At 40.4% G+C, this 26,622-nt stretch overlaps 1 protein-coding gene across 6 annotated transcripts in view; it reads right to left on the bottom strand.

The window, feature by feature from the left end:
- The window catches only part of LOC136675401 (supervillin-like), a 60,801-nt gene that overhangs the window by 23,936 nt on the left and 10,243 nt on the right, over positions 1-26,622 (bottom strand). For 4 of the 6 annotated variants that reach the window (XM_066651929.1, XM_066651926.1, XM_066651928.1 and 1 more), the window contains 11 exons: positions 15,994-16,057; positions 12,916-13,007; positions 12,776-12,833; positions 12,511-12,674; positions 10,470-11,223; positions 4,508-4,672; positions 3,172-3,212; positions 3,005-3,069; positions 2,724-2,860; positions 2,299-2,391; positions 606-870 (listed from right to left, as the gene is read on the bottom strand). In XM_066651929.1, coding sequence (XP_066508026.1) covers positions 606-870; positions 2,299-2,391; positions 2,724-2,860; positions 3,005-3,069; positions 3,172-3,212; positions 4,508-4,672; positions 10,470-11,223; positions 12,511-12,674; positions 12,776-12,783 — 1,692 coding nt within the window. In that variant the 5' untranslated portion in view covers positions 12,784-12,833; positions 12,916-13,007; positions 15,994-16,057. The remainder of the gene's footprint in view (positions 1-605; positions 871-2,298; positions 2,392-2,723; positions 2,861-3,004; positions 3,070-3,171; positions 3,213-4,507; positions 4,673-10,469; positions 11,224-12,510; positions 12,675-12,775; positions 12,834-12,915; positions 13,008-15,993; positions 16,058-26,622) is intronic. The other 2 variants (XM_066651931.1, XM_066651932.1) reach the window with 1 other exon arrangement.

Genomic DNA, 26,622 nt, shown 5'->3' with positions numbered 1-26,622 from the left:
TTAGTTCCTGTAAAAGGGAAAAATGTACCTCCACACTTAAAATCATGGCATAGGAACGTCCAGTTAAACTAGAATAACGTTCACTGTATGTTTATTTACCAATGAATGCAGTGCTTAGGTAAACATTTGAGGGATTTATTACGTTCATATTAAAGAAAACAATTTACACTATATTTTAAAGCAACACTAGGTAGTTTTGGTAGGTTTTTTTTAGGTTAAGGAAGAAAGTGGGAGGGGTATGTTTTCCTACCCTCTTCCAAAAGTTACATAGTGCAGTTTCTATTGTGATAAGCCAACAGTAGCAACAACAGACGCTCCATTCTCCTTTTTTTTACGATATGAAGGGTGTGAATCCTCTGTTGTAGCTACTCTGGGCTCATCACTATAGAAACTGCACTATGTAGCTTTTGGTGGAGTGTAAGAGGCCACGCCCCTCTCCCTTAATTTCAAGGACAATGCTATGAAAGTGAATTACACTAACTGTAGAGGGAGCCCAGGAGCAAAATACCAAATCAAACTGTGCTCCGTTAACGCAACAAGGGTTTGTTTATTATCACACAGTAAATAAACAGGGGTCTCATGTCGTGAACGGTGGCTACACTCACCTGCTCCACCTCTCCCTGAGTGATGGGCTGAGTCTGGAAGCGTGCGTTAACCCTGCGCTGTCGTGTTTCGGTACGCGTGCCCTCTGCCGGTTCGGCTGCAGTTTGTGACAGGCGGTTAAACAGAGCCATTTTCTCAGCCAAACTCAGAGCCGATAGGTCTGGCTCATCTGTCTCTGGCCCCTGTGCCGTCTGTGCTTCTCTAGGTAGAACCTCCTTCTGCTCCTGATCCAGGGGAGTGGAGCCTGGGGCTGAGGATGCCTGCAGGCTGGGGGGACAAATATATCACAATTTTATACATGAAAGGAAACAGGGTCTATTAACAAACCTAGAAACAATCAAATAAACTCGAACAATGGAACCAGCGCATTTACATTCTTTAACTACAACAAAAGCCACACATGCGCCAAAGCAGCTTAGAGCTCACAAACGTAAAATCATTTACCAGTACCTAGTATTTAAAAGTATTAATCCTAAGAAGCATTACTTAGTAACAAACTTTAAATTACTCCCATTGACTTTTAGATCTTACCAGGGAATTATACAAAAACAGTTATAAATCAGGTTCAGACTCAAAGAATTTCTCAAACTCAGAAACACAAATGATCTTTATGAAATTAAATAGAAAAAAAAAAAAACAATGCTGTGAAGTGAATAACACAAAGAACGTTACACTCAAGAAACTAGAGGAAACCACTAGGTGTGGCATACATTACTCCCTCAGTAAATCAAACTATAGAACAAAGTCCGCATGGGACATAAGTATTCAACACTATTCACTGATTTGCAATGATTTAAGCAAGAACGGAACTGTCGTTAAATACTGAAAATGAAAACCAGGAGTTTCCATGTGCATATCACTGCCAGATCAAAACTTTACAGTCCCGTTTGTGTCTTTTATTTCTCCCCAGTTTTGACCTTAAAAGGGTAAATGAATATAATAAAATCATTTTGATCTGAATATTTCTTTTAAATCAGTTACTAAAAAACCCCCACAATATTTACATTGTGAAATTGGTTTTCGTTAAATTACACTATTTATTGATTTGTATGTTGTTGAATGTTAAATAACTGTGCCGCAAAAGTGAAATGTTTTCTGTAGTTTATCAACTTAAATAATTTGACGAGAATCAGATACAACTCTTATGTAGATGAACACAGGCAGAAACAGGCCTCGTTCTAAACGGCTGCCCTCTTGATATGCCACCTTCCCGAGAGAAACGGAACGGATTTCAATGTTTGCTCAAGTGTCCAGAGCCCACTCTCAAACACACCTCATCTCACACAGGATCAGTCTGGGGATTTAATTAATTAATGCAGTAAAATCTAATAATAACCATAACATGAAGGGTTCGATTTTTCTCTGTGTGACACAAACAGGATTGTAACCGAGACAAACGCAGACTGGTGCCAGCAGAGGGAGCTGTAGAACAGCAAATCGCTGAAATACAGAATGAAGGGTTAATGGAGATCTGAGATGAGTTCAGGCAGCTGAGCAAGTCTGTGAATGACTGCAGCAGTGGTTAGTGCAGGAACTAGACTGTTCTATGGATGAAGCCATGCTACGAAGAACCGTAAATAATCGGTAAATCACGTCTTCAGATAAAATTGTGCTCGATAAACATTCAGACATTACTCAGAAGTTGACAGAAAGCATAATTGAAGCCTCATGTCTCATGCAATCACATGCAGGTACCTGAAGCTAGTCATTGTGGTGCTGACTACTGTGGGACTGGGCATTCTGGGGGTTGTAGTTTGAGTGGTGATTTGAGAAGAGGAACCAGGAGAACTTCAAAAAAGCAAAAAATAAATAAATAAATAAATAAAAAGCCAGTGGATTTATTGTGACGAAACAGCAAAAGGCAAAAAACTACAAGGATTAACACTGAACACACAGTCAAAACAACATAAGAGTACTAAACACAACACGTGATCGAATAACATCACAAAGCTTTAACCACGCACTCACTCACACACACACCTTGTGATCTGATGGTCCAACTCTACCAGGTATCATTTTCAAAATCATTTACAGTTGTTTTATTTAAAAAAAACAATTATTTAAAAAGAGAAGATCCAGACAAAGTGTGTCTAGAAGCGATGCTAAGGGAAGGGACCTACGTGGCAGCGATGACCACTTCTTCTGTGGTGACGGGCTGGGTTCGTGAGCGGTCCTGTGTCCGCCTGAGTCTCCGCTCCACTGCTGCATTACGTGACCGAGGTTTAGGAACACCACCTTCTCCTGTTTTTTCAAGCTCCTAAGAGATATATTATTGTGCAAAATGTAGACAATAACTAATCAGACAAAGGCAGAAAGGAAGCAGTTTAAGAAAATTAAGAAAAGTGTAATGTTCAATAACTTAATCATGGTGTGTGCAACTAGAGAGCCAGACGAATCATACCCTGAAGAGGGACCTCTTTGCTGCCACACTCATCTTTGCTCTTTCATCCAACTTCTCTTCATCAGCTACCAAAAAAACATGGGCATAATTCAGTTCTCACATTTGTTCGCTAATCCTGCTAATTAGGTGAAGTCTGAGGTGTAAAACACAGCAGGTTTGAGGCTCACCTTCTACTACTTTCTGTAGCTCTGCAGGACTAAGTCGAGACCTAAAACGAAATTAAACATCATTGTGCTGTCATTGTCCAGAAAAAAAAGACCCGTTTTATCAGGCAGCAGTTTAGTTGCGCTCACAGGACATTATTCATCAAAGCTGCATTATGTTTAATCATAAGTTTGAAGTTTCGCTAAGAATTTTCATATTCATCTTTGCTGTCTCTATGATGAAACTCACGTGAGGGAAGAGTGTGTGCACATTCAAGCATAATGATTTAATAATGTGCTTTACATATTATAATTTATACGACCTCAGACTCTACCTATGAACATGGCTATTGTCTTATAAGACTCAGTATTCCAGGTTTTCTTCCACACGCTACCAAAACATTTGCATGAATTAAAGCATGTTTCCTGTAAACAACAAGCATATAAATCCTGCCATTGGCATGTGTTGTAAGCTTCATCCCAAGCCTCTTTGGCATGACTAGATTCATAAATCTATATTAAATAAATAGTCAATATATCATTCAGCAGTTAAATCTGGTCCCACACAATTTTGAAGAAAAAGGGCCTTTGTTCCTGTTAAAATAATAAGTAGGTCAAATAAAAAATCCAAACCAACACTAATAATCAATTACAAACACCACAAAGAAAAACAGAAAACACTAATAACTTCACGTAATGAAAATGTATTTTAACATGCACACTGTTGAACGAATACTACAACTACACATTTAATTCAAAGATGTCTGCTTTATGAATGTTTAGGAAAGCACAGCACATCATTTTCCTAATGTAACAGAAGATACATAGTGCAGTAATTGAGCTTAAGCCAGTATTTCATGAAAATCCAGAGGGGAAAAAATAAAAAAAGAATAAATACCACTTCTGGAGCATTTTATTGTTTTTGTATTTGTCTTTTTAACCTATTAAACTATTTGACCAGTAGGGAAGCAATGCACCCATGCTTTTTAAAAAAATAAATATCCTAAAAAAAATGAGTTGCCGAATATTTTTCTTGTATTTGCTCCCTCCTGTAATAACTCTGTTTTGATTAAATTACATGTAAAAGGGGATGCAACATATGAAAATGAGATAAGTTGTTTATGTTTACACTATAAAACAATTAATTTTTCCAAAAAGGTGTTTGCATGTGTTTCTTCGCAGCTTTGATAAGAAAGGAACACTGTCACAGACGTGTTTACTAAACAGCTTAAAAACAAACAAAAAAAACCACAACTTTGGGAATCAGGAATAGTTTCCATATTGAAACTTGATCAGGAATATTTAAAGAAAAGCCTGACATGAGCAAAAACCTAAGCAATAACTTTGTTTCTGAGCGTACCTATCAGACTCTAGCCTTTCAGCGGATGTGATTGGCTGAGTCCTAAATCTTTCAGAAGCCTTCCGGTCATCACCAGGGGAAATATACCGCATAGGCCGCCGTGGTCCTCGGTCTACATCCCCTGTGGTCTCGACCTCCACGGCAGCTGGGTCTGTCTTAGACTCCCTTTGCCACAGAATCAAAAAGAAAAGGGCACATACAAAATGGAGAAAATATGAATCATACTTGTACAGAAATTTTAAACAACACTGCAGTACATGACCAGAGTCATATTTTATAATTATTTCCTCCAAAATCAATTAATCACAAAGCAAACATTTTAACAAACACAAGCCAAAGTCATGCAATACGACAAAAACACCAATGTTAGGTTTTATTTCGGAAAACATGCTCCAGAACAGAAAAAAGCCAAAATGACCACTACATACAAGCATACAAATAAAGATTAACAGTATAGATGGTTCCATATTCTGGCACAAAAAGGGCTCAACCTAGTAGTTTTAAAGTTCATTGGTTAGGGTTTGGTTTCAGGGTCTAGGGATTTTTATTATTTATTTTATTTATTTATTTTTTTTTAAATCAGGGAACCAACTTTCAAATTTACAGGTTAGTGACCAGGGCACGTATTACAGAAACATCATTGAATAAGTCTAATGAAAATAGCCAAATCCTTCTTATAATCATTGTAAATTATCATTTAGAACATTTTACCTCAAGTTTAAAAACAACGCTCAATTTATACACTGCTATTCATTACTTAGAAACAGAGCTTAGACAATATAAAAAATAACTAACTATAATATCATAACAGTAAAAACAAAACCAGTGTGATGATCGTGAAAAGTTCTATGTTAGAGCCTATACCTACTTTCTTAATAATCAGCCACATCAAAATTGGCTGCAATATTTAATTTGGCCTTTGGGGGCATCCTGACGTAAAGACATTATTTAGTATATTCTGCATGATTATGGTGTTTTTGTAATACATTTAAGGCTGAAATAAATCTGAAATAGCCACTGTCCCAAGTAAGATCCTAAAAATGGTCATGCCTTCAGCCTTCAGTTGCTTCTGTAATATGGTCCCTGGGTTTAGCAAAAATTCCAGGTAAATCCCTGATAGAGTTACACGTTATAAGGTGCACTAATTTAGATTTTCCTAGACTAAAATCTAATTTCCATTTCTAAAATCTGCCACAGTTTATAATGACAAGATAGAAACAGGAGCTAGTTCATTATCCACTTAAAGACTCGAACGCCAAGAAAACCTTAAGCAGTGCACGTTTGGGGACTATCAGGCAGTGTTAATGTCAAAGGTTTGAAACTGCGCCTCTTCCTCAACACTGGAATGTCATTGCTAGTCAATATCTGTCTAAACGTCACGGCAAACGACATGCCTGCGTACAGTTCAAGCCTGCGTCCAGAGGCATTCTCCAGGTAGGAATGTCTGAGCTTCGCTACAGAAACTCTTGTATCCAAGGTGCTCACTTCCCCATTAGCAGTTCCTGCGTCTCTGGTATGGAGACCCAATACGGTTGGCATAGATTCTCGACTCGCGGCACGTTCAAGAGTTCGGAATACTGCAGACCTTTGAGTCACTCCAATATCTGACATGGAACGAGTTCGGATTTTTGGCTTGAGGTCCCCACCATCTCTGTTTCCTCTACGGCGTGCTTGAGGTAGGGAAGAACCGGTTTGTAAACACCCATCTCCATCTGACACCCTCTGATTTGAAGGCTCATTGACTTCTTGCTGTGGGGCTGTGGTGTCCATGGCTTCTGGTAGGGTCTGCTGTACCCGACTGTCCCAGTCACCTCCCTCCTCTTGTCCACCTAACTGGACATTTCCATCTCGACCTTCCCATGTATCATACTGGCTGATTCTATGTACCCTACGTCCTTTACATTCTTCCTCTGATTGACCTACCCGTCTGCGCCTGACTTGCTCCTCATCATTCTCAGGCTGGCTGATCCTCCTTCGTCTAACATATCCCTCTGTCGTAACATTTGGGATAACATTCTGACCTTCACTTTCCATTTTATCAAACTGGTTAACATTCCTTTCTTCCTTCTGACTGGTCTCACTGAACTGTGTAATCCTTTGTTCAATTTGTCCTTCTTTCAAACCTCCCAGAGTCACGTTTTTGTCCTGGCCCTGCACTACATCTGCAGTTTCCACTTGCATCTCTGAATCTCCCCTTTGCCCAGATTTTCCGGCATCTTCCAGCTGATCTGCTTTCTGCCCAAACTGACCTTCAACACACTGCTGAAAGTCATCTAACCTGTTAATTTTGCCAATGTGCCTCTCTTCAATCTGGTCTGTCCTCTTGTGGCCATGTTCAAAACTATGTCGAATCATACCCTTCCTGACATCTGGTCCATCAAATTCTTGTGACTGACTGATACTTCCATCTTCCTTTCCTGCTCTCTCCTGCAACTGGCTGATCCTCTTTTCACGGTTACCTTCTTCATCCCCTACTGGTCTTACCCTCCTTTCATCACACCCTTCCCTTGCCTCCAAGTTACTCAACCTTCTTCGACCTCTACCTACACCATCATGCGCACCCTGCCTAGTTCGCCCTCTACCTCTTCCCTTAGTCTCCTCCAACTGACTGACACTCCTACTCCTCTGACCCTCTGAAATTCCTTCTGCTTGTCTCAGCATGGGGTCATCAACGCTCTTCTCCCTGCGGCGGATTTCGGAAGGCAGCACAGCCTTTCTGCTCTTCAGCAGGCTGTCCGAGGGAGGTTCGGCCCTAGATGTTGCACGACCCTCCCTGTGGACAGGCTGAATATGGTCAGCACTAGCTGTTCGTCCGCGTTCCACCGTTTCCCTACCAGGTTGCAACTTAGGTATGGATGGATGGTCTTGGAGGTCTGGGGGCTTGCGGGGTTGAGGTATTTTAGGAGGTCCGGGTGAAGAGTAAGCATTATCCCCATTCAAAGGAGCAGCATGTTGTCTTGACCTGTTGGCCGGAGCAGAGGGAGGAGCTTGATCATATGTTATAGGCAATTCTCCAGTAGAACTGTAAGGTAGAGCCTGATTATGCCTAGGTCCAGGAACAAATGGTTGTCCATATGCTGGATCTACATGTAAGGTGTGCTCATATTTGGGTGGCAGTTGAGCAGATTGGTGTGAGACACTGTCCACATGCGTCATTTGATTAGCATCCCTGTATCTTGGTTCAGAATGGGGGTCATAATTAGTGCCGTGTAATGGTCGCTGGACTTCCTTGTATCCAGAATGCTGAGGGGGTCCATATGATTGAGAAGGCTGTTTGATTTCCATGTACCTTGCTTGTTGTGGAGCTTGCCTATAGTCAATCTGGTGACCCATGGTGCTTGGGTGTATCCCATGAGATTGTGCATCCGATGTATTCAGGTACTTCTGAGGTTCACCTGAAGAAACACGATGCTGGCCAGTTGAGTCCGTGTGATGGTACCATGGCCGGTCAGCACTCTGTGCTCGATGGGGATGTGTGGGTTCTGTGTTAAAGGTCTGTTGCTGAACAGGGGGTTCCGCACTCCGTGTACGCAACTGATTTGTGCTTTCAGAGTGAGGGGACAGATATGAAGGAGTAACTGTTGGGTGACGTCTACCCGAGGATACATCTGATCCTGAATCAGATGTCCGGCCTAAGCTGTCCTCCCTCGCTCGCCTTTCTCTCACTCGTATTCTTTGTGAGGGAACAAAAGAGAAAAATTAGCACTGCTTCAAAAGCAAATATTCACTGTTCTGTCACATTTCTACACTCAATGTCCATTATTTTAACTGCACTGTCGTTCTAAAATTAGTTACCCCATTATCACCCTGTTTATCAAATGATCAGGACCACCACAGCAGGTAATATTTGGAGTGGTGGATTATTATCAGAGCTGCAGTGACACTGATGTTGTGGTTGTATGTTATTGTGTGTTGCGCTCATACTATTGGATCAGACACAGCAGCGTGGCTGGAGCTTTTAAAAAGGGGACATTGTGCCACTTGCAGGTTTGACCACAATTTCAAAACACATTACCAGTTGTGTGTGTAGAGAAAAATAACTATAGTCCATCTCAAAATAGTGTACAAAATCCAAGTATTACCATCCTCAGCAAATTTGGATCTTGTAAAATTCTGAATAGATGAATGGGAGACAAAGGGGTGGGGGGGTGTTATGGGGATGAGTTGAGGCTGGTCATTAGTTTCTTCCTGATATATCATTTTATTTTGTCAGTCAGGAAGTAAGTCTTCAACAAAAAAAAAAGATCAGATTACATGAAGGTGTCTACGTTATAAAGGAAGACTACATATGATGAGTATATTTCTTTAAACGTAAAAGAAAATCACTACAGAATGAAGGGTATAAATGAAGTTAGAAGGTCCATGGTTTACGTGGGGACACACCCAGCACTTAGGTACCTGGAGGGCCAGCTGATAATAGAGATGGTGTCACCATCCAAGTCTTTCAGGAGCGACCACTCACTCTGAGAGCGAGATGTCAAGCTAAAGAACATCAGGCAAAACAACGCAGCTCAGAAATGCTGTAACTAACGTCAGAACTGACACAATATCCAAGAATTTAAGGTGAAGCTTGAATCTTAGATTGACTTCCAGGTTATAAAATATACCAAAGCCTGTGACTTTCCCCAGCCACAGTAACCCCTTACTTCCCAAGAGAGAGAGCCAGCAATAAGGGTGCGTCTGTGGTGGCTTTCTCAGATTTTTGCTCTACCACCCAACTTTGATATTTTGAAAAACTTCCTCCATATGTTAATTTTAATCAGAGCATCATCCCATTCGCATTAACAAGTAGTTTATATATTTTATTATTTTCAAATTCTACACCTTTCAAGTGAGACATTGACAGTTAGTTGTGATTTATCAGTTTCCAAATAATTAGGAATTTTTAAACTGCTGCTTTTCTGTATGGCACTTAACTCTGTGACCCATTTCTGCACTTTGCACTGGATTATATTTCATCATGTTTTACAAAATGTAAAAAAATAAATAAATATATAAATAATACCACTAGATTTAGAAGGAACACGTAGACTAAAAGTACAAAAATGGCTCAAAATATACACTGGAGAGAGAATAATTATTGCTGGTAATGATCAGATTCCCTTTAAGTTAAATTACATTTTAAATAAATTTTTAATTTCACCATAAGTCACCCATTGTGATTTCATTTTAAATGGTACACAAGACACCACCTTTGATTTCTTTACAGCTGTTGCAATAGAAACCAGATGTTGCAATGTCTTCAACAGAAAAAACCCAAAATATATCAGCAAGAATTTTTGTACAGTTTATAAAGATGGCAAAAGCTGTAAATATAAATAAATACTTGGGATTGATTCCTTCAACAAAATGCAAAACAGTCACAACAATAGTTTTGAAATATTTGTTATGACTTGTAATGTCATATCAATGACACTTAAGCATCTTTTGCTTATTCCAAAAAGTTTCACAGGTCATGAGGGCTTCTTTATTTTATTTTATTTATTTCATTGATGCTTGTTGAAATAAACCTTTCTAGAAATTTATTTAGCTTTAAATGTGTTGGTAAATGATAGGACTGAAGGCTTTTGGAAGGTCAGACAGTGGATTTTTAGCAAGGCTCCCTTCCTTAAGCTCACAAATCTAGGCTATAATTTTACCGCTAATTATACCTCCAATGCCTAGGCATTACTCAGTGTGGGAACTTTCTGGGATAATTTAGGAGACCACATCACATCTAATATCTTCCTCACAAAAATCAACTTCAAATGCAACAGCTGCTACAATTTTCAAATAAGTGACACAGCAATAGAGATGTGGGGTAAAAAAAAAAAATAAACAAATTCCAAATTTTTTTGATTTGTAGTTCAAAAGGAGACATGTACATCATCGGCAGGGAACGAAGAATTTTTCTTCCAATTTTTATTTAGTTAATACGCTAAATTCAATTAAACAGAATTATTTATGATGCTCAGAGACTCACCCCTGACGGTTAAGAATATTCTGAGCCTGTTGCTCAATGAACAGATCTCCAGGGGATATGCCGTAGCGTGTGGAGGGCAGTGAGGAACGGCGTGCGGTCCGAGGGGAGCTGGCCACTGCCACCACTGCAGTAGCTCTGGCCGGCTGGGCTGGGGTCATGTCAACTGTCACTGGAGCTTCTTGAGTGCGTGATCTGGGGCTCCTCTCCGGAGTTCGCCTGTAGTTCTCCAGGTTCATTACCCTCTCTCTCTCTCGCTCCGAATCCAAGCTCCGCCTCTCTTTCTCTTGGGCTGCGTAATTGCTTGCTCTTTCCTTAGGCAAAGAAGGGGCAGGGACAGAGGCAGAGTCGGTCGGCATGGAAACTCGTCCCATCCCAGAGCTGCTGTATTTCGACCTGCCAGCGTTTCGTTCGTGACCCTCTTCCTCTCTCCATGCCTCCTGTTTCTCGCTCCGCCCCCTGTCAGGTGGAGCTTGTTTATCAGACAGATCAGTCTCCCGTCGCGCTCGGCTGTACCGTGGTGTGTAATCCGTGTCCACCTCCTGGTCGAGGAGGATCCCGTATCGTTCCGATAGCTGTTTCCGGCGTTCGGCTTTGTAGCGTGCGATTCGCTCAGCCTTTGAACTGAGATTGGCTGGGTCAGGTGCTCCAGGGTTAGGGCCTGGGTCAGGGTGGAGAGGAGGCTGGGCATCAGGCCTGGTACGTGACCTCGGCTGCCTGTCAGGAGCCTCCAGTTCTTCGCGACTGTAGCGCCTCACTGTGGCAAAAACAAATATACAGAGAGTAATTTAAACTTAACATAAAGGATAATATTAATAAAGCAACTAATGATTAATACTTCCCTCAAGCTGTAATTTTTTGGATTCTATTTGAAGTCCAGGTTTCAGCATATTCTCTCAAAAAGGTCTGTATAGATACATTTTTGTTAATTGAAGGCAGATTAGAGCTGGACGATACGGGCAAAATTAATATTGCGATATATTTCTTTATTTCCGTCAACATGATATAATTCCGATATCGATACGAACAACAAAAAAGCCACAGAAAATCTGCCAAGAACTGAAAGCAACATGACATCGTCAAACAACAACCTCTTGGCTTTGTCAGCATTGATATTTTTAAACTAACTTTAAAATTGGAAGCGACGAACTGATGACAGTGCCCTCTAATGACAGTCAGTCGGTGACGGATGCTGTAAATGTAAATTGAAAAATTTAAAGTGTGCGAGTATATCATTAATATTGAAACGTTTTATATCACAATATATATTGATATTGAAATATTGTCCAGCCCCAAGGCAGATAGTATACTTTGAAAAAGAACTGTGGTGGTCTAACTACATGCCACTGACTGGACAGAAAGCTGAATATATCAAAAGAAATTGGGAAAAATTTACAAAATTAAATGGAACTTAAAAATTAACAAAACGAGAATAGGCAATTATGCTCCCCAACTAAATACAATGTACCACCATTATAAAAGTTTGAGTTTACAACACCCAGCCAAAACTTTTAAGTAGATGCTGAAACTGCCAAAATATGTCTAATTGGATATCATGTTAATGTTAGTTTTTATCATTGCACTGTTAGTTTGAACACTTGCAGACATGTCCCTACAGAGCGACTGTTCACAAGCACACACAGGAAATGTATCTTCAAATTAATAATACGACAGGTTTGTGGTAAAATGTCCAATTAGGCTGAAAGGGATTTTGGATTTTGACAGCATTCTGTAAAGCTTCTCCATACTCGCACACAAAATAAATACATTTTAAAAATCAATATCCTGTAAAAGGAGGCGTTTTGACAGTTTCTCATTAGGTGAAATTGGATATTTGGCAGCCATTTTTAAGATTTGTCCTAACTGGCGAAAATAAAATCTGGTTGCAATAAAATCACATTTATGAGAGAAGCACATATAGGTCAGTTAGAGTTTACAACCTGCATCTCTAACACTGAATGTTTTACATTGGTATTGTACTATGGTATTGTAATTAAATATGGTATCATTAAAGAAGTCCATTTAAAATTAAATTACATCTTACCCACAATGCCTGATTCATTGGAGTCTGAAGCACGTGTGTAGCGTGGTGTGTCCTCCTCTAGCAGCCGATTGGTCACCAGACCAGGAGTATGTTGCATGTTTGAAACCAGCGCGGATGGAACATCTGTTTCAATACCCTCCAGCCTTCGTGCAATCCTCTCTTTTCTGAAAGGGAACACATCTCTTGTTTTAGATCCTTCAGCTAGCACTTTCCCAGTGGTTAACGATTCCTAAACATAAAACTCGAGACCTTTATTTCAACTTACCTATTCATTTTCGGTTCAGTTTTGATGGCGTTTTCAAAATGCTTCTTTAATTCTGAAACTACAAAAGGAGCCAATTAAGGACTTCCAAATCCTTCTAAACTTTAGACTAAAGTTTGAGCGGCAGGTTTAGAGTCACTCACCTTTGGGCAGCACAGCCAGGAGGTTGGCATCAATGTCTGTAACACTTCTTACCAGTGTGTTTGTGTTTTCAATGTAAACGTCTTTTGGAAAGCTGCAAATGGGACAACCACATCTCAACTTCACTTTGGAATTAAATAGAATAGAGGATGGTCTGATTTTGCACAGTAATTATGCCCAGCGGAGACAAATGCTGCAAAACTCACTAAATATTTGCAAAATTTGACACTTAAGAGAATCCAAATATGTGAAACAATGATCAGCTACATTTTAAACAACCAGACCGCAATACGATAACTTTAAAACAAGCCTAACGTCCCCCTGTTCTGTTCACTTCTTAAGAGTACCCTCAATTTATAAGTCATACTATTGCCACAGACTACCTTAGGAGTAATAAACGGGGGATGTTTTGGCATCCTGTGTTAGTCCCGTGCTCCTGTGTGATATTTTTAAGATGAATTAGCAGAGGGTGTCGAAGACTCTAAATGTTCTCTTGGTCTGCCACAGGAATAGATTAGTAGCTAAGCTATTAATACAGCATCACTCGAGTTCCAGTTTACACCATGCTCACCCTGTCTAAACAGGGCACTCCAATTACTGCACCCCCCCAAATACACCACTCACCCTTATGCTAATGCAGCTTAGAGCAACTTATCACACAACTTTTTAAACTGTAAGAATTAGTTAACAACAGGTTCAACATAAGACACATTAAAATTTCCTGGTTGTGCCATAGCACTGGACTGTATGTAATTATTTAATAAAAATCATAGTATGGTTTGAACAAACTTTACAGAACAGTGCCCCAAAAAAAAAAAATATTTATTTTATTTTATTTTTTTTTAAATCTTACATTTAAAAGTATGATGCTACTGAGAAATCAGACCAGTGTGATCTAGTATATTATATATTGTATGTACCCAACTGTGTAGGTCAGTGTAATAATTGTTCATTTCATTACACAACTGTGAATAATAATAAAAACCAAGTTTTAAAAAGATACTTTGGTAAAATACACATGCCAAATAAAATATAGAATTTAAATTTGAATTAAGTAAATGTATATAGCATGTGTGTGTAATAGATAAATATTCTTATCCAGAAAAGTGGGGCACTCCAGAATGTTTGATAAACACTGAGAATACAAGCTCCTAATATGGACATGACATGCTCCAGAATAACAACATGACTTTGAGAGGTCTATGGAGCCATGTTGCTATCCGTAAGTCAGTCAGCAGAGATGGTCTGTCACACTCACAGGCTAAACTTCTCCAGTGATGTATGGACATTTCTTAAATAATTATTGCTGACCTCAGTATTGCCCAGTGTGCATACTTGAGTGTTTACACAAGAATGAACATCAATATTCTGTGCCACGTGCTCTGTTCTGTTCTCTGGTTTTCCTCTGGTCTGGAGCCAGTTTGTGGATTTGTTTAAAGACAGTGGTTTTATTTGTGATATATAATTAAGAGTTTTACACATAATTTTAATGTCTGAATATTCATAAGCTTTTACTAAAAGTTCATTAGTGCATCAGTGGAATAAAATGGTCTTAAAAATGATGATAATATTGTTTATGGACATCATTTGTGGGACAATATATTTACCTCAAAAAATAAATAACTTTCTATTGTAACAAACCTTTTATCACCTCATTTGAGTACTTACTAAAGAAAGCGCTAAACACTTTACAAGAACAATGTATATTACACAGCTTTGGGACAGAAAAGTAACACATTAAGACACTAACTACAGGGTGGACCATTTATATGGATACACCTTAATAAAATGGGAATGGCTGGTGATATTAACTTCCTGTTTGTGGCACATTAGTATATGGGAGAGGGGGGGGACTTTAAGAAGGGTGGTGACCATGGCCACCATTTTGAAGTGGGCCATTTTGGATCCAACTTTAGTTTTTTTTTCCCAATGGGAAGAGGGTCATGTGACACATCAAACTTATTGGGAATTTCACAAGAAAAACAATGGTGTGCTTGGTTTTAACTTGGTGACTTTATTCTATCTGTATATACTAATAGTAGGGCTGGACAATGTGTCCAAAATTTATATCATAATATATTTCTTATTTTTAGTCAATATGATTTAATTCCGATTTTGATATGAAGATGTTATTGAAACATTTTATATTGTGATATATACTGAATTATCGTCCAGCTCTAACTAATAAGTTCATTTAGGGTAGGGTTTCTTGGAAATATAAAACCTCATTCCTAAGATGTACGGATGAGACTAAATGACTGCTTGTGTGGCTTGTTAGTATTGGAATGAGGAATCATGCCACGTCCTGACAGAGCAGCTTAAAGTCAGTGGAAGAAGGCCTTTCTGTGGACTTTGCAGTAACTGACTTTAAGCTGTGAAATTTCCAAAGAAACCACAACAAGTCATTACAGAGTAAATGATCATCCAATACATGACTATCTGCTTTTAAAGGCTGCCATGAAATTTCTGGCACATCAAAAAAATTTGGCTGCAGACAGTGTGCCTGCTGACACCGCGATTAACCTCCTGTTCGACCAATAAGCTCCAGCATGCTGGCCTTTACACCAAGGTGGAGAGGATAAAGACTTCATCGACATGTCTGTCACACAGGCCAACATTAGTTATAGGTGTCATCTCTTCTTAACGTCCTTAATTTGTTGTCCCACAAACAAAGTGTTCTCTGGGACAGGATTCCTTTACTACGTACTCTCAAGAGTTTAAGAAAAGGATGTCCTCCCGTGGTTCGTGCTTGTCCTTGCACTTTCTGTTCTTTGGACAAAAGCATGTTAGGATTTATCGAGTCCATGCCGGCATGGGCTGGACCAAGTCAGTGACAAACAAAGGAGAGCTAGGGACAAAGGCCGTCTACGTCTCCAAAGCCGGGGGAGTAGACAACCGAAGGAATTTGGGTGTAGCTACAGTTTGATTCCTGTGGTGTTTTGATGGGGTTTATTAAAAAGACATTATAGAGACAGTACAATTGTTGTTGAACATAATCATGTACTAACTTTACACACGAAGGTTGTGTCCAAACGTGTTCAGAGCTCAGATTATAATGATATTTCAAACTCAAAACACACCTTAGAGCTCCCTTCTGCAGCAGCACTGGAGCGCAGCCTTTAACCGAAGAGTCAGGTCCCAGCCCTGCAAAGAGACACAAACCAAACCAAATTCAAAGATGATATTTGGATGTGCAAACCTCATTCTTCACACTCCAGAGGAGCATACAATGCCTTTATAAGGCTGGCTGCAAAGTCTTTGCAAGTATTTCCCCTCAGAAGTTGCCTTATAAAGAGTGTGTGGTAAAATGAAAGCTGTGAAACTGAAACGATTGATTTATGATACATAGTGGAATTCCTTAAGAGGGGGTGGATATAAAGTGACCAGAGGAAGGTAGTGATATTTTCATGAAATCATAGCATGGCTTGGAAAGAAGGCAAAAACTGAAAAAACAATTCTAAGAAGATTCCACCCAGCATTCCAGTCATTTAAAACTGTCATAAATATCTCCCCAGTATAGACAGCCTCTTAAGATACTGCCTTTTTTATTGGAGAGGGGGCCTCCTTACAAACAAACCCTTAAAACAGCAGACCTGCTCACAAGTAGCTATGGAAGATCCCACACTTATAGCACAGGACCCCTTCCCATGGTGATAATGTCACCTGTGTTTACCATCATCACCTTTAAGTTTCCAGAGAGCGTTCCCCTCTGAGATCCAACTACTGTTGAAATAACCTCTTAAGGTCAGAAAAGCCAAGTTATTTAACTACATTTGTTAGCAGTGAAACCAATCAAATTTTCGGCAAAAATATTTTGACAGTTAATTAGAGATGCTTTGATGTTTGTCATGCTTTAAACCTACATTTAACTAAATGTGTGTGACTTAGTTCTAGACTTAACCCTCATTCTAAACCCCAAAACCAGCTATAACCCCGGCCTCCGTAGGGTGCTGAATATTTAACAGTTGAGTCATTATTAACATCTCTGCTTTATGGTTCTTCGTATAAAACTGCTTTAGTACCCTTTTTTATATTGAAATCACCATTTTAAAGAGAGCAGTTTTCAATCAGAACACTGAATTACAGCTTATAATATCACAATCAGTGTCAATTTTAATCTTTCATTTCGTTTTTTAATATTTAGTTCCTATAACAAGAGTTGGACCAGTCAGAGGCAGAGTGCTGCGTACTAAATAGAAGTGTGGCATGATTTCGGATATAAAACCAGACCCAGATTAATTTCTTTAAAAAAAATAAATAAATAAAAAAAAAGGAAGGAAATTGGAGCACCCGGAGGAAACCCACGCAGACACAGGGAGAACACACCACACTCCTCACAGACAGTCACCCGGAGGAAACCCACGCAGACACAGAGAGAACACACCACACTCCTCAGATAGTCACCCGGAGGAAACCCACGCAAACACAGGGAGAACACACCACACTCCTCACAGACAGTCACCCGGAGGAAACCCACGCAGACACAGGGAGAACACACCACACTCCTCACAGACAGTCACCCGGAGGAAACCCACGCAGACACAGAGAGAACACACCACACTCCTCAGATAGTCACCCGGAGGAAACCCACGCAAACACAGGGAGAACACACCACACTCCCCACAGACAGTCACCCGGAGGAAACCCACGCAGACACAACACACCACACTCCTCACAGACAGTCACCCAGAGGAAACCCACGCAGACACAGAGAGAACACACCACACTCCTCACAGACAGTCACCCGGAGCGGGAATCGAACCCCCAACCTCCAGGCCCCTGGAGCTGTGTGACTGCGACACTACCTGCTGCTCCACCGTGCCGCCATTGCCTAAAATTATAATAATTTAAAAATAAATAAATATATCACACTTAGGCCTAAATTAATCCTAAATTAAGGCAGATATCAACTGTGCTTTAAAATACATTACTAACTGGTGCCCTCTAGATGTGTTGTGTTGCAGCACTCACTTGAGTTCAAACAGATTGTTTACGTAAGTCACAAGACGTTTTGACAAACATGGATTCAGTCGTCTTTCGTTAAAACATGCCTCAGCTCAAATGCAGAAAACAGGTCCAATTCAAAACGTGTGTATTCACTAATTAATTATTGAAAACTCTGGTTGCTAACAACTATGGAAAATAAAAGCCAATGTGTAGCATGCTTCTCAGACTTGGCCTTGAAGGCCCTCTGCCCTGAACACTGTTTCCTGCTTTAACACATCAAGGAAGGCCTTGTTAATTACCAGATTAGCTGAATGATGTAGAAGAAGAGGGACAAAAATTATGCCAGGGCCTCCACAACTGTGGCTGAGGAACACACATTCTACAACATTTCCACTCTCAGTTTAGGACCAAAAGGGTAAACAAGGTGAACGCAGACTGTGGATCAGACCCCAGCTGAAAAAGCTGATGCAGTGTGATGAGTCTGTTTTGTGCAAGTGCCAGTGAGAAGCTTAAGGATGCTGACGGCCACAAACCCACAGCCCAGAGAGGGGAGGAATGAGGGATTTTCTAAAAATATAAGGAGGGATGGACAAGGTGAAAAATAGATCTCTCAGAGTGTGTCACCCTCCTTCTAAAGCACATGGGGCTCTCTGAGGAGAAATGAGAGAGCGACAGAGAGAGAGAGAAGTCTCAAACAACATAAGCACAGTGGGTTGTGTTTGGGGAAATGGTAATTATTATAAGGCACTGCTACCCGTGACAGCTGCTGTCATGTTTACTTTGTGTGAACATACAGGAGCAGGCCAGAGACATCTGGAGAATCCATGTTCATACAGAACCAAAATAAACTGGTATTGGGACTGAAAAACGTAGGGGATGTGTATGTTAGTTTATCTACAATCAGCTTTTACTGCCTGGAATATCTGGATATTAAGGTTCCAAGGCTTTTATGCTTAATGTAGCATCCCAGATCACCATTCAGTTCTTCACCATTTGTATATAATCAATGCCCAAGCGCACATTAACCAACATCTGAACTGATTCCTCTCCAATTTAACACGCTCCACTTCTGTTTTTTAGCCCAAGGTGATGCACAATATGTCCATTCTCATCTTATGAAGATCCACTTTCCCTCAACTTCAGCTCTGTTTTGAAATTGCTGCTGCAAGTAAAACAGATTATTGCTGAAATCAGCAGTAGCCTAAAAAGCATCCAAACGCACGCACCTTCAGATGCAGAAAACAAACAAGGTTAGCCTGCCTTAAATCGAATCTACACTCTCACAGTCCAGCAAGGGGCCAATCAATCATTCCAGCGCCCCCCCGGTTATCTGTCCCGAGCCTGGCACCACAACAATGCCCCAACAAGGTTGTCAATCAATCAGGCTGCCTGGCAACAGTCACCAGTCCTTACCGTGGCCACACTGCGTGACATGGCTGAGATAGTTCGTAATCCACTGGTTCTTCAACATGTTTCAGTGGAAAAAAGGGTAAAAATGCAGTGAAAAATTACAGACGAAGAATCCAGGTCATACAAAGTAAAAAGTCCACAGGATAGAAGTCAGAGCGAGCGAGCGAGCGAGCGAGAGAGAGAGACAGCAATGAACACTGAACTCAAATGTGATGGAAATGCAGTCCTACGCACAGTCGTCCAGGGTTAGACCAATCACACAGAGAGGAGGGGAGTGTGTGTGTATGAGTGTGTGAGAGAGAGACAGAGAGCAAGAGAGAGAGGTGCTAAGGCAGCTCACAGGCAGTAATCTGATTACAGGCAGAAATTAGCCTGGATGATAAAAGTGGACTGTGGGAGCAAGGTGGATTCCCAGACTTACGACAGCGAGACACAAAGTTCAAAGGTGTCAATTTCTCTGCGCTGAAGGCAATGGTGTGTAAATGAAACATTTTAAATCGAGGTACAGGCCTACAATTCCTTTTTGGAGTACGATTAATAGGTCTCTCTCAAGTCACCAAGGCTAACAAGCTGGAACGGTGACAAGACGAAGACACAAGCCAGCCACTGCGTTTTTACCAAACCGCTGCCAATCCACAACACTGGACAACTCCACATGCTTAAAGAAGAGCACCAACTGTCCAACTCCTGTTTGCCAGCAGATACTCATCATGCTACCGGCTGGGGGATGATGATGATGGCCATGTCATGCAGCATTCCATAGCAGTATTTTAGTACATTTATTGCAATAGTTAATTTAATAAAATGAACAAATGTATTATTCTTTCTTACTTTTGTTCCTTTCTGAAATATTAAAGGCAATATCAGTGCGCAAAGTGACATCATTTACAAGTAGCAATGCTCAATAAAAAGTAGAACCCTACAATTATACAATCAGCAATTGGACATAGAACACTGTGGTGCTCAAACAAAATTAAATGTTGAAGACAATATATAAAAAACACTAAAGAGGAAAGGGCTTAGGGCTGAAAGGTTGGTTCGATTCGCACTGTCCTCTTCCCTCAATCCACACTGAGGTGCCCTTGAGCTAGGCACCAAACCCACAACTGCCCCTAGTGCACTTGTGTGTGTGTGTGTGTTCACTGCCACAGATGGCATTATATTTAGCTTGCGGGCTTCCTTCTGAATTAGCCAGCTAAAAGGATAAAAATATATACACCTCTCAGAAGCAGCCAAACCTTTCACCCCAAAAAGCTTTTAGCTTTTTAAAATGTTCCTCCCACCTTCAAGGTTAGAGTTAGAGACCATTAAGACCATTGTGGCCCAAATGTAGGTGGTGAGGAGGCATGTTTACCAAAGTGGATTGTAGCAATAGTTAAGCTTTTCATTTCAGTGCAAGTGTCCCTTGAATAACCACCGGCTACAACAGGACAATAGAAAGCACATACACCCACCCACTCATCCATACGAGCTCTCGTGATGATTACTCATTAAAAACGTTGAGTCAAGTCCTTTCTACACATCAACTGCAAATGTGAAGATTAGCATGTTGCAACAAAAGAGTTACGTGCATTATCCGTTCAGAAGCACCAAGCTAACTCTTCTAAACAGCTGAGGGCGCTAATTTAGGGCGCACTTATAGCTGACATCTCTGTAGAAAAATCTTGTCAACAGAAAAGGAACTTCAGAAACAGCCACAGGAGCCCCTGTCACCATGACAACATCAAGAGTACACTACTGTGTTATAAAGACACTCAGTATTTGGCTGAATTGCAGCAGAACTATGAAATCTGCAGTGATGGAGTTCCCTTGAATACTTTTGATAGGAGTTGTTTGGGCATGATGGCATTGGCTCATGTGCAGCTACTCCCCGAGTGTCTCATTCTACTGTTTTGTTTTTCTTTTTTCAGGCAGACATTGAGAACGAGTTACAGTAGAAAAGCTCATTTGAATATAATCTATGTTCTATTTTAATGATATTCAGTACCCATCAGACGTCCATTGTTTAGTTCACAAACTATTTTCTTCTGCTACTAGTTCTCATTAAATCAAACATTTAAATTCTCTCTCTCTCCATTACGCTATGTGTACATTTAATGATCAATAATCAACCTCTACCCAGGGGGTAGCCACAGTTGGACCTGACCCTACACAAATTGGAACAATGCCCACCCAGTCAGACAGAGCCAGTTCCCCACAGGTCCCATAAGCGCACATTGTGTGTCAGATTCAGAGCTACACCCCGAGGAGACATTAGGTTTGCCAACCGTCCCGTATTTGGACACTAAAAGCCAAGTTCCATCTCATTTCTGAATATTAAAAAGTTCCCTCAGTCGGCGGAAGGGGCAGATTCTTCAAGACTTAAGGCGAAAATACGCTTCTCATTAGTCATCACTTTTATAAGCCAATCAGCAGCCAGCGTTTACTGTCAGAGCTAAAACATTGGGATCTTAAATCTCTGCTTTTAGAGTGAACTCACCTCTGCACTCCCAAGGTTTACATTAGTTTATTATTCTAGAAAGAATATTTGTCCCCTCACTACCCACCCATTATTTTGCCCAGACGCACCCAGGGTCAAAGGTCAGTTTCTGGCTACACCACTGCCTCTCCTACTGTACGTTTTTGCTTCTGAAAGCATGGAGTGGGTGTTTCCAGGTAAGCAGTGAGGAGGCAGGGATTAAGTGCATTACTACATCCATGAGTACTGAACGAAAATGAAGGTGAAGATCTAAGCCAATGTTAAAGGCATTAAGGGTGTTTTTTTGTTTTAACATAACTTTCAAAATGCCATTTTAAGGTGTTTATTTGCTGGCCATTATTTAAAACTCCTGATTTCAGAAGAAAAGGATGAACACACAGTGTATATCTGTTGAAGGGGCATTTTTAAAGGAGCTCACTAGAGGGCACAACAGTGTGCTGAGCTCCCACTGCACTGCTGTAAACACTGTAGAAGGAAACACGGAGGACATTCAGTTTAAATGACAATTTTATCAAAGCTAATTTTTGGGGGGCTGGGGGGGGGCTGTCAAGAACAAACTTAAATATGGCAAAATACTGCATAAATTCTATTATATGAGCATAACACATGGGGGGATACAGTGTAAAATACTTTTGGACTGGTCACATCGGTGTAAAAGTAAAATAATAAAATGAAATAAAACAATAGACCAATAGCGTTCTCACTAGACAGGATGTTTACTTTCTGTCACTTGACCACAGGCACAGAAACTTTCACATGACTGTAAACACACACAGCCCCCCCCCATGGATCTAGTGGCTTTCATAGTTGCCCTTAATAAGGTCATGTGTGCCCTGATTGGCTGAGAGGCCAGCAAAGGGGTGTGGTGATTTTTTTTCCCTCTTTTAAACCCTGCTGTGGAGTCCCTCTCCCCTCTTGCCCTGCTTCACTCTCTCCATCACTCTTCTTATCTCCTCTAAAAAGCCATTACTTCTCTTTCACTCTGGATTCTGTCCATCTTTAGCACTTCTCCCTTTCTTCCGCTGTCTTCACAAACAAGCGCAACTCAATCTTCAACATGCTGATCATTCTCGATCCGCTCACGTTCTCAGACGCAAATAAACACCTCTGCATGACGTGGGCACACGTCCTGGTCCTGCTCACACGGGCAAGCTTTTTATAAAACGTGAACAAACAAGAACTATCTACCGCTGAAATCTGTTCTAGAATATATCGAGATTACTGGCTTGTCCTTTTACTCTTGAAAGCACTCACTTTCAGGCCTTTCCAAGGCCTAGTTGTTGTGCATTAAATCACATAGAAATCTGTTCCTTGTAAAGATCTCATTTCCTTAGGAATGAAACAAAACAGTTTGACCAGAGACACCTATACATCTGCATTCTCATGTAGATCTTGGACAAAGGGAAAGTTAAGAGTCTTGCAGGATACGTAACCCTGCCAACTACAGTCTTTCTAGATCGTGCAGATCACTACAGGCCACCAATTAGATTTATTACAGCAGCATATGGTGTGTTTACGGTGTGTTCACACTTTTCAGTTTTGGTTCAATTACAACAAACCCTGCTACACCACTGCTCTATAAATGCAATTAGAGTGTGAATGCTCACTTTCAAACTCAGGTGTGCACCACACAAGCAGACAGAGTCCGAGCAGGTGAGTCTCAGTCTATTTCGGGACTAACTGTGGTGCGGATTGTTTCAGGTATGAATGAAATACAAACCAAACACAGGACAAGAAGCAAACTATATATTTGCCAATTTGGGTCGAATGTAAAAGTGCCAGTGTGGACTCAGTCCAAATCAGGACTAAAATGTAACAATAATTGACCCAGGGAAGCAAACAGCAAGTCTGAAATCTAATGAGGTTAAATGTGTTGTACACAACATACAGTTTTAGTAAAAGTTAGAACATGTGAAAACCTCAATGGCATCTTCATATATTTCATTTTTTCCTTTTTGATGTAAACAGGGCAGTCCTCCTCTCAGACAAAGTTTGCATAAACATGACCGCAACAATCGAAAAGCTGATTTTAATGGACTAATGGCTGTGTTCTTCTTTGAAGGTCCTCTGAGTCTAGGCAACACTGCGAAAGAAAACTTAATCTAAATAAAAGGAAGCTTTCCTGGCCAGAGCACTGTGATCATTCTATCACCCATGAACACTGAATGATGTGACAGCAGCCAATATGCAGTAGTGCACTCCCCACACGTCAGCTTTAGGTAGAAAGAGGACACGACGGGGAATGAATAAACCAAATGAAGACATTGAATAGGAGGCCAGAAGCTGCCACAGAGCTGGATTTAGCAGGACGTTGGGGTACCAGTCCTACTCATTTCAAGGAGATGCCCAGAGATCTTTTACGAACTCAGTCAGGATCTTGGTTTTCTGTATATTTTGTTCACTATCTCCCTGCCACTGCACTCAGGACTGGGATCCATACAGACTACAGAGACAGCGCCCCCTGTTGGCGCCAAAAACCCAACAACATTTACTCTGAGGTTCCCATCCATTTACTAGCCAGTCCCAAACCTGCTTAGCTTCAGTGGTGTTGAACGTTCTGGTTTTTAATTACCATAAATGCTTTCTCCCTCTCATTAACAAACACTTCCTGAGCTGAAGTGGGTGTGTCCAAGCAAGACACACGCTTCCTACCCACCCATAAATGTTACGTTATGTGGTTTCTGCAGTGCTGAGCCATACGTATCTATGACAGAGGCACTGTTTTAACCAGTACATGTCAGTGAAACATCGCAACGATTTTAAACCTGTATTATTAATATAAAAATACAACATAGAGTTGCTTTAAAAAGTTTGGCTTATTTGCTACAGGCTGGGAAAGCGACTGAAGGATGTTAAGTGAAAAATATTCACTACATCACTCCTAATCAAGACAGTTCTCAGAGTAGTCTATAATTAAAGGTTGCATTTTTATTATTTTTATTTTCTTGTAACCATTTACTGAATATAAATTAGCACCTTTTACATGTGGCATTATGCAAAAAGGAGCTTACAATGACTTCTGTTATTCATGTAGAACATGAAACTAATGCTCCTGATGTCCTCATTTCTAATAGATGCATGCCTTTAATTTAATACGAGTAACCACCTGCACGGTTGTTCCCAAGCAACACAACTGTTTACTTGAAGAAAAAAAGAAAACAGGATGCCACATCAAAGCATAGTGGACGTTTCTCTGGTCAGACCAATAAGCACCAAAGACAGTAAAGTTCACCCTGCATTCTAGAGCATAAGCCACAGCTTACCAACATACACACACTCAGGCATACACTCGCATGGACCTCACATTCCTGCACACTAGCCCTCGGGATCAGTGCAAGGCTACATGTAGTTCAGGTATTCCGTATTTACCGCTGTGAATACAGACACAGACAAACATGTGACCTGATACAGTTAACGTCTTTTAAATGTCTCCCAATGGAAATTCTAAATCCAGCGTACATACAACATCACAGGAAAAAGAGAAGAGCTCCGCTCATGTCCAGACAGAAGCAAAGTCAATGTGATCAGAAATGTTGTCTTTTGAAGTGAAGGAATGATGCAACGACATATTTCATATTTCAAAAGGTAAGTATTTAGAGCTCCTGCCCCTAACATACACCAAGCTGAATCATAATTGAGTGAAGCCATGTTAAAGATGATCAGATACAATCCTGTAGTGACTCAAGGTAAACTGGAGAAACATTTACTGATCATTCACACAACAACGAGAGAACAGGCTGGAAATGTGAAGATAGCACTTCTATTATGCATTAACAGAAATTGCTTAGACCTGTTATACACACTTAATATAGCAGTAGGATAGTGATGTTTGCAATTATAGATACAGGCAAGTGTTGCACTTTTCACCAAACTAATGTTATTACTTAAATACTGGCACTTCATCCAAAAACGTGTTCAGCAAACAGTTAACAACGCACACAGCGACTGGCACCAAATTCTCAAAAACTAGATTAAATTTTAGATGAAAACACTACTAATGATAAAACAGAAAATACTTTGAGTGCCTATGAACTTGATAGATTAGGTTTAGTCCTCTAATGTGCTCAATTACATCAGGGCTTCATTTTATTACACATGTAATTCATACTTTCACAAACAAGTTATTCTTTCACTTAAAACTACACAGAGAAGAAAGGGCTTGCCTTTCATTTAATTAATTACTTTAATCATAAAAGGCAGTTCCCTCGAAGGCCTACTATAACACTCACTGCTTTAGTGCCCTCATTGTTTTCAGGATGTCATCACTCAGGGATTGCACATGCACCCAGCCATCGCCACGATGACAACTCACAACAGGCCCAGTTGACCCAGGGTGATGTCGGTCAAGTCCTGTCTCAGAGAGGTGTGTGAGATTAGACCATGTTCAGAAATGCAGTGACAACTTACCACACACACACACACACAAGTCCCAGCGACAGGCCCAGTGAGATTTGGATTCTGATCAATTTGGGTTTTCAAACATCTGTAAAAGTCGTTGAACCTAGTTTTAGTTACAGAAGCCTAACCCTAACTCAAGTAGAGATTTCATTGAGTTTTTATTGAACTGGGACAATCTGCATGAGTTAGAGTCCACCAGCGAGGTGGTATTTACTACAGGAGTCTCTAAAACTCAGCTCACTGATGTCACTCAGATGTTTTAAATGTTTAGTCTCTAGCCAAATTCAGACAGCATGTGTTTCAGTTTAGTTTACTCCCAATTAAATTATTTTACTTACTGTTACTGTTTTTATTTATTACCTTTCGTTATTTTTTTTGGGGGGAGTGAGTTCAAGCCCCTCGCTCCTGTTGTATTCTTAGCTGAACCTGTGTGCGCTTTTAGGTCTTTTTACACCTTTATTTGCTACACATAGGA

This window comes from Hoplias malabaricus, chromosome X1 (genome assembly GCF_029633855.1).
Source record: "Hoplias malabaricus isolate fHopMal1 chromosome X1, fHopMal1.hap1, whole genome shotgun sequence".
NCBI classification, from domain to species: Eukaryota; Metazoa; Chordata; class Actinopteri; order Characiformes; family Erythrinidae; genus Hoplias; species Hoplias malabaricus.
The sequence above is the reverse complement of the archived record's forward strand: the minus strand, read 5'-3'. Positions and strand labels throughout refer to the sequence as shown.